Source organism: Pavona decussata, unplaced genomic scaffold (assembly GCF_977016875.1).
Source record: "Pavona decussata unplaced genomic scaffold, jaPavDecu1.1 SCAFFOLD_237, whole genome shotgun sequence".
Classification (NCBI taxonomy): domain Eukaryota; kingdom Metazoa; phylum Cnidaria; class Anthozoa; order Scleractinia; family Agariciidae; genus Pavona; species Pavona decussata.
Genome location: NW_028145642.1, coordinates 1,767,501 through 1,785,732, shown reverse-complemented (window position 1 = coordinate 1,785,732; position 18,232 = coordinate 1,767,501). Strand labels below are relative to the sequence as shown.

Here is an 18,232-nt window from a genome sequence, read left to right as displayed (position 1 = left end):
CTTTAGGGACGCGTAAGTGGGTCCGAGGCAGGTCACAACGGGCCCTAATAATTTTCGTTTAGTAAGTCAACTCAATTGGGATTTAACAGCTATTTAGACTGAACAGCGTATAAGCATGTTGCTAATAAAAGATAACTATAATCGGCCCTGAGTGAACTGTCAGTGCAGAATGTTAAGCAGGTTAAGCCTAACGCGTGGCGGCAATTTTTATCATCCGGTACAATATGAATGCCCTTTCCCCAGTCTTCCGATGAAGCTGGATACACAGCAAGTTGCAGGTTATTCTACAAAGTAGAATTTGAGTTTCAAGAGCTTGAGCGACAGATATTATTGCAGCTTTTCAGGGCATTTGTCCTTTTACAACATGACGATGGCGGAGTTTGCGAGTTTCCAAGCCAAACGATAGATTTTGAGGTGAATTAGCGAATGATTCTGCGAAAGATTGTACTGGGCCAAATTTTATTGGCGTTTGTATGCTATGCTGTAAGTGAACGCTGAAAAAATAGCCCTCAGCGCAGGTCACGTGGTCTACCATAATAGCGGTGAGAAGTTTATCCCTGCCGCCATTGTCACTTGTTCAGCCATTTTACGGACACTTGGGCCTACAAACATGCGTAAAACACGCGATTGAAATACTCCACACGGTTCGATGCAGAATCCGGAGCAGCCAGCTACATAATTATACAGACTGTTCAACAATAATTTTTTTATACATATTGCATTGCGACTGGTTGACTGTGCTGCAAAAAAACCGTGATGGCAAGTCACGTCAATGACCAGTGACCAGTGTCGTTTTGGAATGAAACCCTGTTTGTTATTTTGGCCGCAATAAAGAGTTATCGCTGTAAAACAGATTACAGTACACTTTCTGCTATTTCGCGCACTCTGGGCAGCGCTGCAGTCCATTTTCGTTACATGAAGTACATCGTAAAACGCTTATATGTCTAGAAATTCTTGTTTTCCGTGTTCTCTTGCTTCCGTGACACTGGGTACAGTTTATGTAGCGAAAACCACCACAGCTTTGACATACATTACTGTTCCGCCTCTGAAAGGAAAAAAACTTGCTTGGTCAAATTCAAATATGCACCAGTTTGAGTTATAGGATCAGAGAGGTACAGATGAACACCTCAAGTGCCGGTCTTAGTATTACAATAATATTAGAATTAAAATTCTACAGCAAATCCAAGCAAGAGTGTTTTTGTTTGTTGCACATGCAGGTCAACAGAAGACGGACTGAAATGGATGTCCAAACATGTTTCTGTTCTTAACTTACTCGGCTAGAATTTCTCGCATACATTAGCCTTCAAAACCGAAATAAACACCCTCCCTAACTCGCTGCCTTCCCCTGTAAGGAATTTCCTTGATTAATCTAATACTGACTTTCAAAGGGCGTCGGTCAGATTACTTATGAATGTTGGTCGACATGGTTTTCAAGCAGACAAACTTCTTTTGGTAAAAGAACCCCCTGGAGAACTAATTAGCACCCAGTCCCTTAACTCCTCCCTAAACTGAACTGAACCATGGGTCGTATCTAGGTCCAATCGAAACACGTTGGCGTTTTTTTTTTCCGGCTGACATGCCGTGCGAAGTAGTCTAAATTGGATAGGGTTATGTCAATAATATAATGCCGAATGTCTCCAGCCTACCTCAAAGTTTTCAAGCAAACTCTTAAGCTCTCCTGTTTCGTTCAGATGTTCGAGTTCTTCAACACCCTAAGGACAAAACATAAATAAAGAACCAATTTTACCGAAGTATATTTTGTTGAAAGCTCATTTATTAGTAATAATCTGTACAATGTTTCACACATGTTTAAGTTACTTTTGCTCTGGGACTGGCCGAGAAAACATATTAATTTTTGTGTCGAGGCGTAAATAATGATAAAATCTTTCTAAAAGTTTATAATGAGCAAGATACATTGATGTGAGATTTGGTTTAATAGTACTAGCGACTTCATGGTTTGTTATGATGTTTCGTCCACTGTTGATATTCAACCATCCGAACGCTCTTATTTGAAGTGCCTAATGTTGTAGACAAAGACTTAAGAGGAGTTTGAAACTTTTAGTTGTTGATAAGAGTAACAAACATGCAAAGTACCACATTTTTAGTAAGTCCGACGCGTTAAACAACTTCTAAATCACTTTTTCGAGACAGCGTGGGAGACAGTGGATATCGATGAAAATTTAACACCGGTATTAAAAGAGGGGCCTTGTTTCCGCCCCATGCGGCTATGCGCTACTGGGCGCGAGGCTTTCTGATCATTTGCATTGGAAAAAGCAACTAAAGTCCTACTATGCAAATTTTTAATGATAATACGTAAGCTTACTAATGCAAACTGACAGAAAAAAGTTGAGGAGTTGTTCAGGTCAGCACACTGACAAGTTCAGTAGCATGAATACTTGTCCCCAGTGCCATGGACCTTTATATACTTAATAATGATAATATAGTCATCTGCATGAGCACAATCACGAAACCCGGTCATGTTATGCAAATTTGCCAATAAATAATCGTTCGTTTATTGAGACTATTTCGTCGCGAGCGCGATCGCAGAAAACTTGAGACTTTATGATTTTTTTCGTTCATACGGTATCTTTTTTTACCACCGAGCACGTGAATGTAAAAATTCAACGGATCTTCAAAAAATTTGACTCTTACTTATGCGAGCGCATAAATAGAACATCAGCACTTGATAATCCATACCGATTAAAATCTTAAACTAAACAACTCACAAGGTTGTTATCGGGGACAAAAAGTTCTTAAGATATTTCGCAACACATGAAGACATGTAAACTTAAATATCAGCAAAACAAAAAATGGCTTAATGCGATAAAAATTCCCACGACATTTTCAGTTTTGTTCTTGATCATGAGGGCTTTATCGACGGCAGTCAACTGAAAGAAAATCTAGCGTTTAGGGAATGCTGCCTTGGCCAGCTTTCCACCTGTGCGAGGAAATATCTATTAAATTAAAACAAACGAAATATCGTATCTTACCCCTAAAGAGATCCCATTGACAAATACATGTGGTACAGAAGCATTCTGTATGCCCAGTCGCTTGTCAAGCTGGCATTGATAGTCCTTGTGCATAAATATATCACGTTCGTCCACTCTTAGTCCTAGATTGTCGAATAATTTTCTTATGTAAGCACACTCTTCTATTGTCGAGCGAATTCCTCCCATAGATGTTGTGTACACAACGATTTTTCCTTCTTCGTTTTCCTGCCAAGAGAGCATTTTATTAATAGTATAAAGAATAACAAAATCAGAACATTTGCACATCGAGAGTCAATTCATCACACATGCAGATATAACTCCGCTTGCATAAATAATTGACACCAAGCGAAGTTAAATACTTCAAATTTGACATGAGTTATCTTGAACTGTGCCCTACCTGTAAAGTTTCTCCAACAAAGCTCATTCTCAAAAACTCCTTCCGTTGTGTGATTATATTTTTGAATCCTCGGACCGTACCAGTTGGCCCAAGAATTTCTGTTTGAGATGAGCCATGATTCCGCCTTATCTTGCTTTGCAAGAGCTGATTTTGTGGATGTTGTAACGAGGCGGCCGATTCTCCGTTCGTGTGGTTAAAAGACGTAAGTTGAACCGATCTTGAAGAGTCAAGTGTATCTGAAGTTTTGCCCAAACGATACATCGCTGATACTATATTCTACATCAGAGAGCTTTCCATCCCGCCATTATGATTCTCTTAAGTGTTTAAGGAGAAGACATTATGCCTGAAACAATAGCTGTCCGATTGTGCCTTGATAGCTGAGTTGTGCTCGGTCATAAAAGTATGTCCTTTTCAGCGCGCTGGGAATATGAAGTGAATTGATCCAGGCCTCAATGCACTCTGATTGGTTCAAAACACGGTGCCGCGTATATGCATTAACATGTCATACCAAGTGACGACCATCGGTTAACTTCACTGTGTTTGAAGGTATTTATATATATTGAAAATAAGGAAGAGAAACTAATCATGAAAAATGCAAATTGCAGCTTTGTTTATACTCATGCATACGCTTAAATCAATGTTGCAAATACTCTTAACAACACTGATCAAGTTCCGTCTTTTAAATCTTAGGCGAATCGGACCAGTTTCTCCTAGAAATGTTTGGTAAGGCTTAAAGTTATTACATGTAAAAATCAAGAGCAGCTTACGCTAGAATCGAGCTTACGGAACTTGAAAATACCCCGTGATGTTTACGATAAGGATGACAGCGTTACCGGGAAGTGTTTTGAGGACAGGGCATAAATTAGCAACATCTAAACAACTAAGACAACTGAGTACAGAAAAAAGTATCATTTTACCTATAAATGTAACTAAAAAAACTTAAATAAGTGTTGCAAAAAAAGTCTTTGTTTCTTAAGATTTAGGCGCTCACTAAAAATGCCTATCTTAAATAATCCACGTTGTTAATACCTACTTTGAATATTGATGAACATCAAGTACGGCTGTTTGTGACATTCAATGTCATCTCTAATTTTAGCAACTTACGTTTATACTGAAGGAAATTTTCACAAAAGTTCCACATATAAACAATGATAGGAAGGGATATTTAGACCTAATTTATCGCTTATCAAGATTTCAGTAAAATAGGCTCCGTTGTGACTTACAAATTATCAGTTTTTGCTCTTTAGCTTGTACACCATATGAGGTATAATCTCAAAGTGAAACTGATCAATTTATAACAAAGATCCTCTTCCATTTAGGAAGAAAAAAAATTGTGACAAACCGGGGATCAGTGTACAATACCCGAGTGCCAGGTCACTAAACTGTTGGTAAGACTGGCGGAACACTTCAAACAGAAATGTGGCACTAGTGGTATTAGCATTTGCGCATCGTCTGCAAACCAACCTAGGACCGACGCCAATACTACCAGCACCTACACATTACTTTATGTATTACGCCGAGGGACAATTCAGTACGGCTAGCAATACAGACTCCTCAGGCCTATTAAAGCACAATCTCATAAATTACTATAAAATTGCTAATAGAGATACGAAAGAGCTAATGAAAATATGTAAAAAGAAACGGAGAACTGTTTGCATGGAAAAAATCTGGAGGATACGGATAAATTAGTAATTGAAGAATAAAGTACAACTTATGGAAATATAATGTGTACAAGTAAAGGGATAGTTATTTGCATGAGAAAATATTGACAAAATTTGAAGTATAAAACAATTTACTATAAATAAAGTAATAGCGATAATGAAAATATATACATTGATTGATAGATTTATATTGAAAAAATTACAATTCGTTGATTGAATAGTTGGTGGAAGAGAGACCGACGTTAAAGATGATTGTCACCTACTTAATGATAATGTGAGCTTCAAGCTATCACGATTCACTCCAATATATATAATATATGGTGCCACAATAAATTGAATAATTACATATAATGTTATGATAAACGACACTTTTCGAATGCTGTCCGTGCGGAATCCCGACTAACGCCACGTATGGGGACTCGCCAGTCCTCCTCACTCGCGCCTTCTCGGGGACCTTGGGTAGTCCACCATATTGGTCCACATAAAGCATTGAATTCTTATAGAGAATCCTCTCCTCCATAGAAGCCTCTTTCGCGCCCGAGCGGAGACAAATAAGAGCGCCTTAGCGGACTGGAGAGAGAGTGAAAGAATGAGGAGCGGGCGCGTGGCTAAGGTTTCGATAGGGGTGTTCGTTGAGCCCCAAATCTTACTGAGCACCGGAGGCGCTCCTACTAGTGGGGGTCCGGGGACATGCTCCCCCAGAAATTTTTGAAAATCTGGGTTCCCTGAAACCTTATTTCCTGCATTTTGAGACCCATTTTAGGCAAATCACAACTTTGTTTTACAGCAGCTTTTTAAGCAATATACATCATTTCTTGCTTTTTTAGGGCAAGAGATGAGAAGATAACACGAGTGATCGTGGAGCGAGAGAAAAACCCTGGCCTGTGCACATACACACCAATAATCCAGCCTTGCTGCCCCCAGACACACCCCCAAATAACTGCTGCTTGACAAAAGTAGCCTGTGAACAGGCTCCCAAGTGGGTATAACGAAAAGACAAAAATCGAGCCCGGGCATACCGCGCTCCGCTCGCCCGGCTCGACAATATTTCTTTTCGCCCTATACTCCACTTGGGAGCCTGTTCACAGGCAAGACAAAAGTGGCCTGAAACTGTTTGGTAGGCTCTGTGTGGAATGAAAGTCTAGATGGTGGACCGAAGAACAGATTTTAATGTTTTTTGAATACAAAAAGCATGTCTACTAGTATACATGCAAACAAAAACTCCCACAAAATCATACAAAAAATCACTAAAATACAGAAATGCCCCAAATGTCCCAAAATTATGACCCTAGACTTCAGAGCAGTTGTATTTTTTGTTGGTCTGTGATGCACACGATTGTGCATTGTCTTATGCACTTAGACCAAACAAAGCTACAATGCTATAAAAGGCATAAAAAAAGAAAAGTTGCTACACAAGAAAAACAAAATCACATTGATTAACAGGAAAAAGCCTCAGAACGTAAACAACCTTCCAGATCACACTGTGAAACATTTTGCGGTTAAACAGAAGGGATTGTTCGTTCAGTCACCTTTCATCAAACCCTCCAATCAGCTTTCCATACTTGTTTTTGCTAATCATTGTTGATGATTGGTAATATTTCTTTCAAGCCCCAAATAGACCAAATTATTTGAAATCTTTGCCAGTTTTTGACTTTTTAGGAAATTTCACTGGAGGAAACACAAGAAAAATCTAGATGAAAGTTTACATTCAGTTCACAGATGATGATTACTTCTTAGAATAGGAATTTGCCAAGATCACTTTTTGGGCATACATGATCTTTAGATCTACAGCGGTGGACTTGTTTACACAAACTAATTAGATGAAATTTACAACCTTGGCTATGTTTGAAGAAATGAACAGCCATATTTCGGTTTCTAAAACTATCACAGAGGTTTCTTTAGAATGCTTTTTGTTTCTACATCAAGGCTGTAAATATTTGAACTGTATCGTTGACTTGTTCTCCCTTTTTCATGAGCTTGTGTCAGCTCAAGTGCACACATTTCTAAAGCTGGCATCATCAGTGCACACATGAGCTTAAACAAGAAGTTCCGCTTTAAAAGGGCAAGCCCCTGCTTCATTTCACACCTTTGTGGGCATGAGATGCAAATTTACATGCATGTTGTTGACACAAGCGCCCTCTGAAAAATATGCCTCAAAATTTTATAATATCACCACAACAATATAAGATGTCAAGTTCTAATTTGTTTAACAAGGGTTATTATGAAAACTAAGCCAATTTATTGGTAAAAGCCGAAGAAAAAGACACATGTTGTTTGTCAGTCGTTTACACTCTGATGGTTGAGAATGACCTATAATTATTATTATAATTATTACCTGGCCAAGCCCCTTTATAGCGGAACGTCCTGTTTAAAACCCTACATATACAGGGCCCCTCAGGATAACAGCCCCGTAGCTGATTGGGCCACCCTGTCTAAATAAAGTTCACTCACTCACTCACATACTTTTTAAGGATGGTGCTCACTAATACAGAGGTCTTTTAGTGCAGTCTTGACTTTGTGGGAAAAGCAAATCTTAGCAAGGGCTATTTGAATCCAAAAAGAAAACTGGGCGGTAACCATGCATTTTCTGGAGATAACTTAGCAACAATAATTCTAAAAAGTGCTAAAATACAAAGCAATGTATGGCATTTTTTACAGCATTGAACATTCATTATCTCTAAAAAATGCGTGGTTGCCCATAAATTCTTATCGGATCCCAAAAACCCTTGCCAAGATCTGCTTTTCGTGCATACTTATAAACCGTGCAAAAATATCTCTGTTTTAGCGGGCATTGCTGTTAAGAAATTATCTGACTTTCTCTGACCATCTCAAAATGTGCAGAATGTATGCGCAGTGGCAAAAAGAGGCACTGTCCTTGAGGGCAGTGCCTACTATTGTTGCTGCGCATATGTTCTGCATATCTCAAGATACTCAGGTTTCCTATGGGTGGTGCCTGCTAATACAGGAACATTATTGCATGGTTTAAAACTATATGGAGAAAGCAGAACTTAGCAAATGCTTTTGCTATCTCAAAAGAAAATTGGGGGTAACCATGCATTTTTCAGAGATTATTAAGCTTCAATTTAGGAAAAATTCCCACACATTGCTTTATATTTTGGCACTTGTTAGAGATATTATTGCTTATAATAATTATCTCTGAAAAATGCATGGTTAGTCCCAATTTTCTTGTTGGTTTTCCATAGCCCTTGCCAAGATCTGCTTTTCCCGCATTATAGTCATAAACCGCACAAAAATACTTCGGTATTAGTAGGCACCGTCCTTAAGTTTGTTTCAATATTTCATGTAAACGTGTCTTGTTCATACGTACATTGAGCCATTTATAAATCTTGCATTGTTCTTTGTCCATGTCACAAGATGTTCTTCCTTTGGATTCCCGTCGCTTTAGATTTCACGCAAGGATTTCACGTGAGTTGGACTTGTCTAAACTGACTGATTGATTCAGTACAGAGGACTGCAGCTCCCGGCAAAGGAAATAATTATGCAATTGTGCAATACTGTATTCGATTTGTTCGGGGCACAGTTCAAGTATCAAAGGCCCTTAATCAGACTTCACTGCTTCAAACTTGCCCTCTCTAACTCTGCAGAGGTAAATGTAAATGGCAGAAGTTCTGAAACACTCATTTTCTTGTAAGACAAGTCTGACTTCACAAGGTACACGTCACAATTCAATCCAAACTCCGCTATAACTTGTCTGCAGTCCCCGCATGGAGCGATAAACTCCTCCATATCAGCTGCCACGGCTATTGCAGTAAACGTTTTAAATCCCATACTCACAGCTTTTACCAGGGCAGTTCTCTCAGCACAAATCGACAAACCGTAACTGGCATTTTCCACGTTGCATCCATCAATGATTTCTCCAGTATCAGTCAACAAGGCAGCTCCAACGCGAAACTTACTGTAAGGCGAATGCGAATATTCTTTGGCTTTTATACTACGTTTTACTAAAGCTGTTATGGTTGATTCCTCACTTCTATTAAGCTCATTATGACTACTCTTCATACACACAGGATCTCCTTCAACAGCAGCCATATTGATGATGGGAACTTCAATCACGTGGTTAATGGTCTGCTTAATAGGTGCAGGTGAACGCCCCCGCCCCGCCTCTCCGCAAACCGGGAAGGTGTGGGACATTAGTATTTTGAGGGTTAGCAATTTTCTGGTGGACTGTGCTTTTGGAACAGGATATCTATAGGGTCTTTTCAAGAGAAGAATTGACTTTCCTGGGTTGCGCTCCAGGCCAATGGATTTTTTTTTTTTTTTTTTTTTTTGGGGGGGGGGGGGGGTTCAGTTTTAGCCCAGTAGGCATTTACCAGGTCCAACAGCCTGGCCTCATTTGCACCTGAGCCAAAGCAGAACCAAACCATGAAATTAGAGATTTACATCACATTTACACTGGATAATGCCCTCCTCTCAAGGAACAGAATTGGAGTTACTGACTTGTCTACTCCGGGAGGGGGGGGGGGGTTACTCCCTATATAAGCTATATAGGTATGTGCCGCCACAAAGGGCATGGTTTTTTAGCTGTTTTGGTCTGAAAACGGGGATAGATTTTGACCATTTTGGTCTTAAATCGGGTATGGTTTTCAAGAGATTCATGCGAGCGTATACCGGGTAAACATATTTGTCTCTTCAACTTCAAATGAATAGTAGAGAAAGAGAAGTATCCAAAATCTATCTATCTATCTATCATTCAAGCTGAACTTTCGGGTGAATTTTATCAATTTCTGACTTCCGCACCGATGTGAAGATTATTATTACGCTACAACAAAGGTCTGAAAACAGGTATGGATTTTAGAGGCCAGGTCTGAAAACGGGTGCGGAAAATGGTATGTTTTGGTCTGAAATAGGGTCAAGATTTGGATAACCGGGCCGCACACCCCTACTGAAATTCTGAGGAGTATCCCCCCTCCCAGGGGGCCAGTGTATACCCAATCCTACATGCAAGGATCCCTGCTCATCCCTTACTGCCCCCTAAATAACTTGATATAAAATTCCCAAGGGAAATTCTTGCAAATCACTGCCCAGTTGTTCCAGGCCGGATTAAGCTAATCCTGCAGGATTAAACTGAACTTTGATTAGAGTTTAATTACTAATCAATGAAGATTCTTCCAAAAGATTTTTGTCCTGCAGTATTGACATAGACTTTTCTTTACCTTTAACTTGACATTATCCTTTAAACCCATTTTTAACGAGCGAGATGAAAACCTTCCATTAAGTTTAAATCGTGGATTAGCGTTAATCAGCTTTCAAATAACCAGGTCAATGTTAACAATCAGGTCAGAAAAATAAAACTAGATACAAGCAGACAAATAATTTTTAGTCTCCACACCCAGTGGATTTCTCATGAAATTTGAACTTGGAGAATACCATGCCAATGATAGAGGGTCATAGAGAGCTAGACCCTGTCTATGCATAAACATGAAATACAAAATTGAAATTTAGTCTAAGTGCTATGCACATTACTCCTAAGGTTCATCTTACTGACTAAAACACAATGGGAAACAAAAATGCATAGTTTATTGGATCATAAAATAATTATTTACCATCCGACAGGCTTGAATCATCAGTGTGACTTACACCCTGTTAAAACTGGCCAAAATGTTTGCTATCAATGAGTTACAACACAGTTTACTGTCATTAGTGTCAGAGTGTATCATTGGTTTACATGCACAAAATTATGTACCAAGCCATACTTTATTACATGTACTCCTCTTTTTGGTAAGTGGACAATATAATTTTGAAAGAAAAAGTTCTACACACCACCATTCAGCAGATACCTGAACAGATCTTATTATTATCATTTAATACTATTACATTATTTATCATTATATTAGAGTTATTTACCATTTTCATACAACTTCATGTTTGACTGATTTACTTGTGTTCAGGTAATGATCAGGGTCAAGGGACACTCTGTGACATCTAACATAAGAACAAACTTCTCATTAGAGAATAATCTTGGGCATATCCCTGGGGAGCAGAAGCAGAGCACCTCATGTGGCATACTCTAACTTACATTATTAAAAACTGGATCATTGTATAATGCAATTCGAGGAATTTGATTGGCTGAGCGGCCATGGTATATGAGCCATTATACCATGGCCAAGAAATGGCGGCCATTAAATTGTCTGCTGGTTCTTCTCTCACAGCGAAATCAGTAAGATCTAGCAATATTTCTTGATTGTTTTTAATAAAACAATTATTCCACTTGCGCTTGTTGGATATGAGATGATTATAGCCAACTCGGCGCTACGCGCCTCGTTGGCTATCTATCATCTCATATCCAACGCGCTCTCATGGAATAATTGTTAAATATAGTATTTCCTTCTTTCATATGACATCAGTAACAGAACAATGTTTGACTGTGAAATATTCATTTATTCTTTTGTATGACCAAGTAACTAGATAATTTTGACTGGCGCTTTAAAATAAATAATTAGTAAACCTTTTCAGACTATTTTTTTTCACTCATTGTACTTTGTTACATTAAAACCTTTGAAAATATACCATCCTTACTTATCCATTATTTTATCGCAATGTACATCTCTAGAAAAATATATCCATGCCCCCAAGGGGGAAGAGAGTCTCAAAGGCCAAAGTTTCTAAGGAGAGTACAAGACTAAATTGGATTTTGCAGAGGAGTGTAGGGTACAAACCGAAATACCTTCTGTGGAAGAGTATAGCGCCTTATTGATGGTTTACATGTGACATCATGGCGGCTATGTTGGTGGACATGAACATTAAAATTTTCTCCTTGGGGAGTTAACTGCCATTTTTATGCAAAATATGTCAGCAAATTTTCTTGTGTTTTTTGTCCACCAACATGGCGACAATGCAAACCACCTATATGTAAATCCAACTCAAACGTTAAAATTCAATTTTGTTTGGTTGTTAACTAAATTCCCACACAGAACTTCTCAATTAAGTTTGATTACTAAATCAATCGAACAAAATTGAATTTCACTATTAGGCCAAGCGTTCTCCTGCAGCAATTGAATGACCTTGAATAGCCTTCTTCTGATTACGCAATGCATGTCCATACCAGTTACTTAATTAATATCTACCCCAAGTGTTTCAACAATAAAAACTGCCCTCAATCAGACTTCACTGCTTCAAACTTGCCCTCTCCAACTCAGCGGAAGTAAATGCCAATGGCAGAAGTTCTGAAACATTCATTTTCGTGTAAGACAGATCCGATTTGACCAGGTACACGACACAATCCAATCCAAACTCCGCTATAACTTGCCTGCAAGCCCCACAAGGAGCGATAAACTCCTCCATATCAGTTGTCACCGCAATTGCCTGGAATTTCTTGAATCCCATACTCACAGCTTTTACCAGGGCAGTTCTCTCGGCACAAATCGTCAGACCATAACTGGCATTTTCTACGTTGCATCCATCAATGATTTCTCCATTATCAGTCAACAAGGCAGCTCCAACGCGAAACTTACTATAAGGCGAATGCGAATGTTGTTTGGCTTTTATACTGCGCTTTAGTAAAGCTGTTATGGTTGATTCGAGGCCGTTTTTGGCTAAATCAGAGTTGTCACTGTTTCGAAGCATGTTGTTGTTGTTGGCCATCTGATACGACGTCGATCTTTCCGTCCACAAAGTTCAGAAGTCGAAGTGTACAGTCTCTATCACGTGGACGTGGTCCGTGCCGTGGCATCACGTTTTCAGCGCGTACGATCTTTCGGTCAGCGGGCGCGCTAGCCTAAAATACACTATGATAAGAGATACATGAAGTACATACCGACTCAACGCGGCAGGGATGATAATGGTTTGCCAAGGGTTTGTCAGGTTTTTGGTCAGGATTTTGACAATTTTAGTTGTGTGTCCGACTTTTCTGTCCTCAGCCATGGCTAATTGGTCATGCGCCATTCTTCAACTGGTTCATAACCTGAATAACTTTTTTCGAGCAGGTAAGGATGTGTGATGACAGTAGGGTCAATTTAATCCTTTGGCCGGCTTTTACTTTTACATTTACATTCAATTTCGTCGGTTAGATCGTTAGACGTCACACGTTAGACATCACACCAACGCTAAAGATGGGTTGCATTGCTGCCATATTGGTGCCAAAACAAAATAAAATTTGTTCGCATAGTTTGCATAAAAATGGACGTTTAATAACTCCCAGAGAAGAGAGATCTTTAATATTGTTCCTAACCACCAACATGGCCGCCACGACGTAACGTGCAAATTATCAACCTATTAGTATTAAACGGGCACTCTTTCTACCAATGACATGCAAGTTCTGAATGAATGATGCCTGTACAAACCATGCACTAATAAATTTTATTATATAGACAGGAGTATTTTACTGGACGATACACCACTCTTAAAGTTCATACAGAACTACATCAGGGACCCGAGTGGCGTAATTTCCATATCTTAACTAGTGAGGGTATTGATGACGTCATTTTTCGCTTCTTCACAGTTGTTTGTGCAAATTTTGCACATGGTGAGCGATGGTTTTGTCTATATAATACACAAATCTGTGACTCAGTCTTTCAAACAGAAGCAAAAATCTGGCATAATATTATTATAACTTGTTGTTATTATTTCTCAGTTAGCAGCGCAGTGTAATTGGTCAATTTTGCGGGCAGTGTTTCACTGTACAGCCAGCTAAATTTCCCTTGACTTCAACTAATTTCCTTTGCAACGTGCCCGATTAACCTCAGAGATGTAATAAATATCTTACTAACCTTGTTTTCTTGGTCCGTACTGTAAGTTACCGATCCTTGTTTTTTTCCCATCGATTTATGGCCCGCACTACTTGCTTGGGCCATAAATCAAAGGGAAAAAACCTGGTCTGTAACTTACGGTATGGACCTCGAACTCAAGTAGTAAGAGGTTAGAGAATGTGGTTGGTAGTGTAATCTACCACTTTCAAATCTTAATAAATAATAATAATTATGGGGTAAAAATAAGTAAAGAGATAAATGGAAATTTACAGGGTTGAATTGAAATTTAAAATAAATTTTTATTTATGGAAAGAAGAAAGCTAGCTAGGGGACTCAGAGAAACGCCCTCGTTGCAGGAAGAAGAACATTGCTCTTAAACTGTAAACTAACACTGAGTGCAAGATTTAAACCCCATGCCACATTGGTAACTTTCCAGAAAATATCCATACCTTCTGGAAGTTTATTGGAAATTACTAGGGGTAGGGGCTTCTTGGATAAAAATTATTTTTTAAAAAAAGTTTCAAGCTAAATTTAGATTTTCCAGACGTATTGGAGGGTTTGGACTAAACCCCTTTTGTGATGGGAGTATGGGTATTTTCTGGAACAATGTGTTTTAGCATGCATCCCAACATCCCCTTATCCCTCAGCTTCCATTTCCAAATCCCTGATCTCAAGTAATCTCAACTGCAAGTCACTTAATATCTCATGTCTCACATTATTTAAAGCACATCTTTCACTCTGTCCCCACAACCACTTTCAAATATTGGCTATAATTCACACTTAACTGTCTTATCTGTTACAGGTTCATCCAAATTATCTTGCAAGCCTTTCATTGTTGATGGTGTTCAAGTGGGTTACATTTCGCCACATGTTTCCAGTTATCTTAGTGCTTATAAACACGTATTTGTGATGGTTGTGGGTCCAAATGATGGTGAAATTCTTCATGTAACATTAAATCCAGAAATCAAGACTTTCACAGAAAGAACCAATAAGGTTGCTGAAGTTATGATGGATCTGAGACAAAAGGATGTGTTTAGTACTTTAAAAGGATGGAGAGATGAGGCAAGTAGATTTCAATATAACCTTTGTGGATAAAAAGTGTAGAGACAATTTTTTGGCCAAGCCTGAACAAACTATCCAAAAATAAACTGAAAAGACTGGTTGCATAACTGGCCACTGCCAGTCTCAAGTTTTACATGAAGGTTTTTCTCCAATTTGACATTTTTTAATTGTGACTAATAATTCTTATCAAGATCGATTTTGAGAAACATTTTAAAAGGAAAATTAACGAAAAAAAAAAAATTACATGACGTTTCAACGACCTCATGTCATCATTATCAAATGCAGTGAAAGAATTAACATAAGTGACATATATACCACTATATACAGAAATAGATAAGTGTGAATTACAAAAATGCAATAATGGTAAAACAAGAGCATGTAATTGTTATACAAAGAGTTTGGCACGAAATAGAGCCACTTTGAGTGTTAAGTTTTGGTCCTTTCTTCCTGATCAAGAGCATTTCAAAAATCAAGCATTCGCAGGTCCGTCGGTCTCAAACCGTGTTTGTCCTTAAAGTGTTTACAGATTATGGAATGTTTATGTTCCTCTACACGTTGATGGAGGTGGCAGCACATGTAACCGATGTAATTTGCATCGTGCAAATCACATGTTATTGCATAAAGAAAAAAAGAAAAATCTACCCTCAATTTTCTCCAGTTTTGTTATCCTTTTGTTTGGAAAAAACTTCATACACACGAACAGGTTTGGTGCCAATAATCAACCTGGATGTTGCATCTTTGGTACATGCAGTACCTTCCCTTTAATGCCCTTTGTGTCAGTGGAAAAAAAATCCCAGGTGACACATTTAGTTTGAGGAATTGAATGCCATATACCAAAAATCCAGCAAATCTTTGCCAGAAAAGACCTAAAAACACATTACAGGTTGGCAGATGGTTATTTACTGAGCTCTTAAATAATATTGGAATTATAATCCCAGAGGATTCCTTTATAAAAGTAACAGGCATACTAGTCAGAATGTTTTAGGAAAACCTTAAAAGGTAGCTGAGAACCTTGTTCCAAGTTTGTGTTAAACCTTTAGAGTTACCAAAATTATAATGTTTTACATTGTACATGTACCAGGTAGGTGTGTTCCCATCATGTTTTTCCAGGCTAGGAATAGCATCAAAAGCACCCGTATCAATAATTTTACAGATCAGAATGACTATGGATGACTTTCCTGTGAGCATGTAGTACATGTAAGTATATGCAGACTTGCATTGGTTTCCAGGTGCCTGTTGAATTTACTAAGTGGCTGCTGTAGTTTGCAAGCTGTAGACATTAATTTTACTTAATTTTGTTGTAAAACTACAGTGTAAGTAACCTGTCATAATAATTATGTGTCATTGTTTTAAAGATGTATCCTGTAATGGCTTCATTTGACAGTAAACCATGTTTTATGATGGAGAGATCAGCAACATGTAAGTCTTGTACACGTTAATACAATTGGCTGCTACCAGAGTTTAGCCCCCCGCACGGACACTGCTTCATCATCCCATATCAATCCTTCCCCTTAAACACTAATTTGCTTGACAAATCGGTAAGCGTTTGCATTCCCTGAGACTGATCAGTCTCATTCACCAGTGGAGAAGCATGATTTTCTTCCATACTGAATTGCAATATAAAATGTCAGTAAACTAAAATTAATGATTTGTTTCAAGTGAACTTTGTGTTGATATCTTACATGTAATTATTCACTGGGTATTATTGAAAGCATCATTAGCTACCAAACATGTCAATTTCCTGAGAAATGGCTTCAAGTCTAGTCTAGAAAGTATCTCTTCAAGAGAGCTTCATTTGAAATTCAAATTTCATATCGAACCTAACATTCATGGTGGGTGTTGGATTAAATTCCAAGGCAGCACTGTTGGCTCTTTTGTAAGAACAAGCAGCAGTTCAGAAAGAAAGTTCTCTCTCTCAGTTGAGCAGAAGTTTGTCTTTAAAAACGTGACCAACCCAAAGAATACCAGCACTGGAACCTTTAATACGCCACTATTTTTGGAGAGAACATGTAGAATTTTCTAAGGATAAGTCCACTCAACTTCAACCTATTGTTGGTGATAAATTTAACAGAAGCAAAATTATTGCAACGCCCAAAGTAGTCTGTCATTTGTGCAGATAGGTTATGAAAATGCCAGTGTGCATCTTTTGAAAATGACATGATTGTAAATTCTTGTTTTGAACCATAGAAGATAGTTCTTTTAATAATTTTATAAGCGTGTACATGTTAAAGAAATGTTATTCTGGCCTTTCTTCGTAGGCTTGTTAGGAACAGTACAATATGGTGTTCATGTGAATGGATATTTCACCGATCAAAGTGGAAAAATCTCCATGTGGGTGGCAAGAAGAAGTCCCACCAAGCAAACCTGGCCCGGTAAACTGGATCAGATTGTAAGGCTCTAAGCCCCACAAGTGTTAATTTGGTACTTAAATGCCAACTGGGTATGCACTACAAAGAGCTAAAAGTTCAGAAGTCTCATTTTTTACACCATTTAAATATATTTTTATTTGCATTTATTTAATTTAGTTTGGTTTGCTACAAATATCAACTCCACAGTATAAGGAAGGGCTGAGAGCACAACCGACCCAAATGACTTTTCAGATTGCTTTTTGTTGTTTTGTAATAATAATAATAATAATAATAATAATAATAATAATAATAATAATAATAATTAATAATAATAATAATCTTTATACAAGAAGCCCACATCACGAAAGTGATATCCAGTGGAGCAGTGTAGATTGAGAAAAAACTACATAATGCTTTAAAAACTTACAAATGATTAACAAAATTACAAAGCTCAGATTCACCGGAATTTTTTGCATGTTCATGTGGCCTTGAATTCTTTCAGGAAAGGTTGCTCCAACATTTTTTCTGCCGCTTTGCGTTTCACATGCAATAAAAACCTGGTATGATTATGGGCAAGATTTCATTTTTATCACAAAACAAAGCACAGAGTAAAAATGAAGTTCTTTTAATTATAGCTTAATTTTTGCAAATATCTTCAGAAAGTTGTATAAAATGCCTAGACATTTATCATGCTTCAAAATAATCAGAAATTGCAGGAGGTCTTTGCAAATTATCAATCTGGGTATTAGGAGTATTATTTTACCTGATAGTTTTTGTGCTAGCTGTAGTCAGACCCATTATAAAAAAAAAAAAAATCTTGTATCTGCAGGTGGCTGGTGGCATTATCTGTGGTGAAAATATTCAGGAATCGATGATAAGAGAATGTGCAGAAGAAGCATCAATTTCAGAAGAGCTTGCTAGAACAGCTACCCCAGCAGGATGTGTGAGGTACTGCACTGAAACCATACCCAGTCCAATAATACCTTTTCTCCTCCCCAAAGTCTTGGTAGGTGTGGGGGTAGCAGGGGAGGGGGGGGGGAGGGGCAGGACATCGCTTGATGAGCTCTCA

General features: G+C 38.2%; 3 protein-coding genes and 1 pseudogene across 4 annotated transcripts in view; 1 reads left to right on the top strand and 3 right to left on the bottom strand.

The window, feature by feature from the left end:
• Positions 1 to 442: 442 nt before the first annotated feature.
• LOC146457848 (glutaredoxin domain-containing cysteine-rich protein 1-like) lies at positions 443 to 3,956 on the bottom strand. Its single transcript, XM_085091482.1, has 4 exons — positions 3,388 to 3,956; positions 2,991 to 3,215; positions 1,647 to 1,712; positions 443 to 1,045 (listed from the first exon to the last, which is right to left on the bottom strand). Exons 1-4 carry the CDS (start codon positions 3,646 to 3,648, stop codon positions 872 to 874), a joined length of 726 nt encoding a protein of 241 aa, XP_084947608.1. The 5' UTR covers positions 3,649 to 3,956; the 3' UTR covers positions 443 to 871.
• Positions 3,957 to 6,194: 2,238 nt separating this feature from the next.
• On the bottom strand, positions 6,195 to 9,291 carry LOC146457847 (cytidine deaminase pseudogene; annotated as a pseudogene). The gene is made up of 2 exons (XR_014858391.1): positions 7,504 to 9,291; positions 6,195 to 7,424 (listed from the first exon to the last, which is right to left on the bottom strand). The product of XR_014858391.1 is annotated as a cytidine deaminase pseudogene (transcript).
• A 1,278-nt stretch (positions 9,292 to 10,569) lies between these two features.
• On the bottom strand, positions 10,570 to 12,731 carry LOC146457846 (cytidine deaminase-like). Its single transcript, XM_085091517.1, has one exon. The coding sequence runs from the start codon at positions 12,648 to 12,650 to the stop codon at positions 12,174 to 12,176; it is 477 nt and encodes a 158-aa protein (XP_084947643.1). The 5' UTR covers positions 12,651 to 12,731; the 3' UTR covers positions 10,570 to 12,173.
• A 98-nt stretch (positions 12,732 to 12,829) lies between these two features.
• The window catches only part of LOC146457845 (uncharacterized), a 12,167-nt gene continuing 6,764 nt past the window's right edge, over positions 12,830 to 18,232 (top strand). The window contains exons 1-5 of the mRNA XM_085091510.1: positions 12,830 to 12,991; positions 14,556 to 14,815; positions 16,171 to 16,234; positions 17,074 to 17,204; positions 17,993 to 18,111. Of these exons, the coding sequence (XP_084947636.1) occupies positions 12,841 to 12,991; positions 14,556 to 14,815; positions 16,171 to 16,234; positions 17,074 to 17,204; positions 17,993 to 18,111 (725 nt within the window). The 5' untranslated portion in view covers positions 12,830 to 12,840. The remainder of the gene's footprint in view (positions 12,992 to 14,555; positions 14,816 to 16,170; positions 16,235 to 17,073; positions 17,205 to 17,992; positions 18,112 to 18,232) is intronic.

Bases quoted from the DNA above. Each gene is read 5' to 3' on its own strand.
- LOC146457848 (XM_085091482.1), bottom strand. From the start codon at position 3,648: ATGTATCGTTTGGGCAAAACTTCAGATACACTTGACTCTTCAAGATCG. The intron at 3,216-3,387 runs GTAGGGCACAGT...CTCTCTTGGCAG, and splicing joins TTGTTGGAGAAACTTTACAG to GAAAACGAAGAAGGAAAAAT. The intron at 1,046-1,646 runs GTAGGCTGGAGA...TTTTCCTTTCAG, and splicing joins GTTTGCTTGAAAACTTTGAG to AGGCGGAACAGTAATGTATG.
- LOC146457846 (XM_085091517.1), bottom strand. From the start codon at position 12,650: ATGGCCAACAACAACAACATGCTTCGAAACAGTGACAACTCTGATTTA.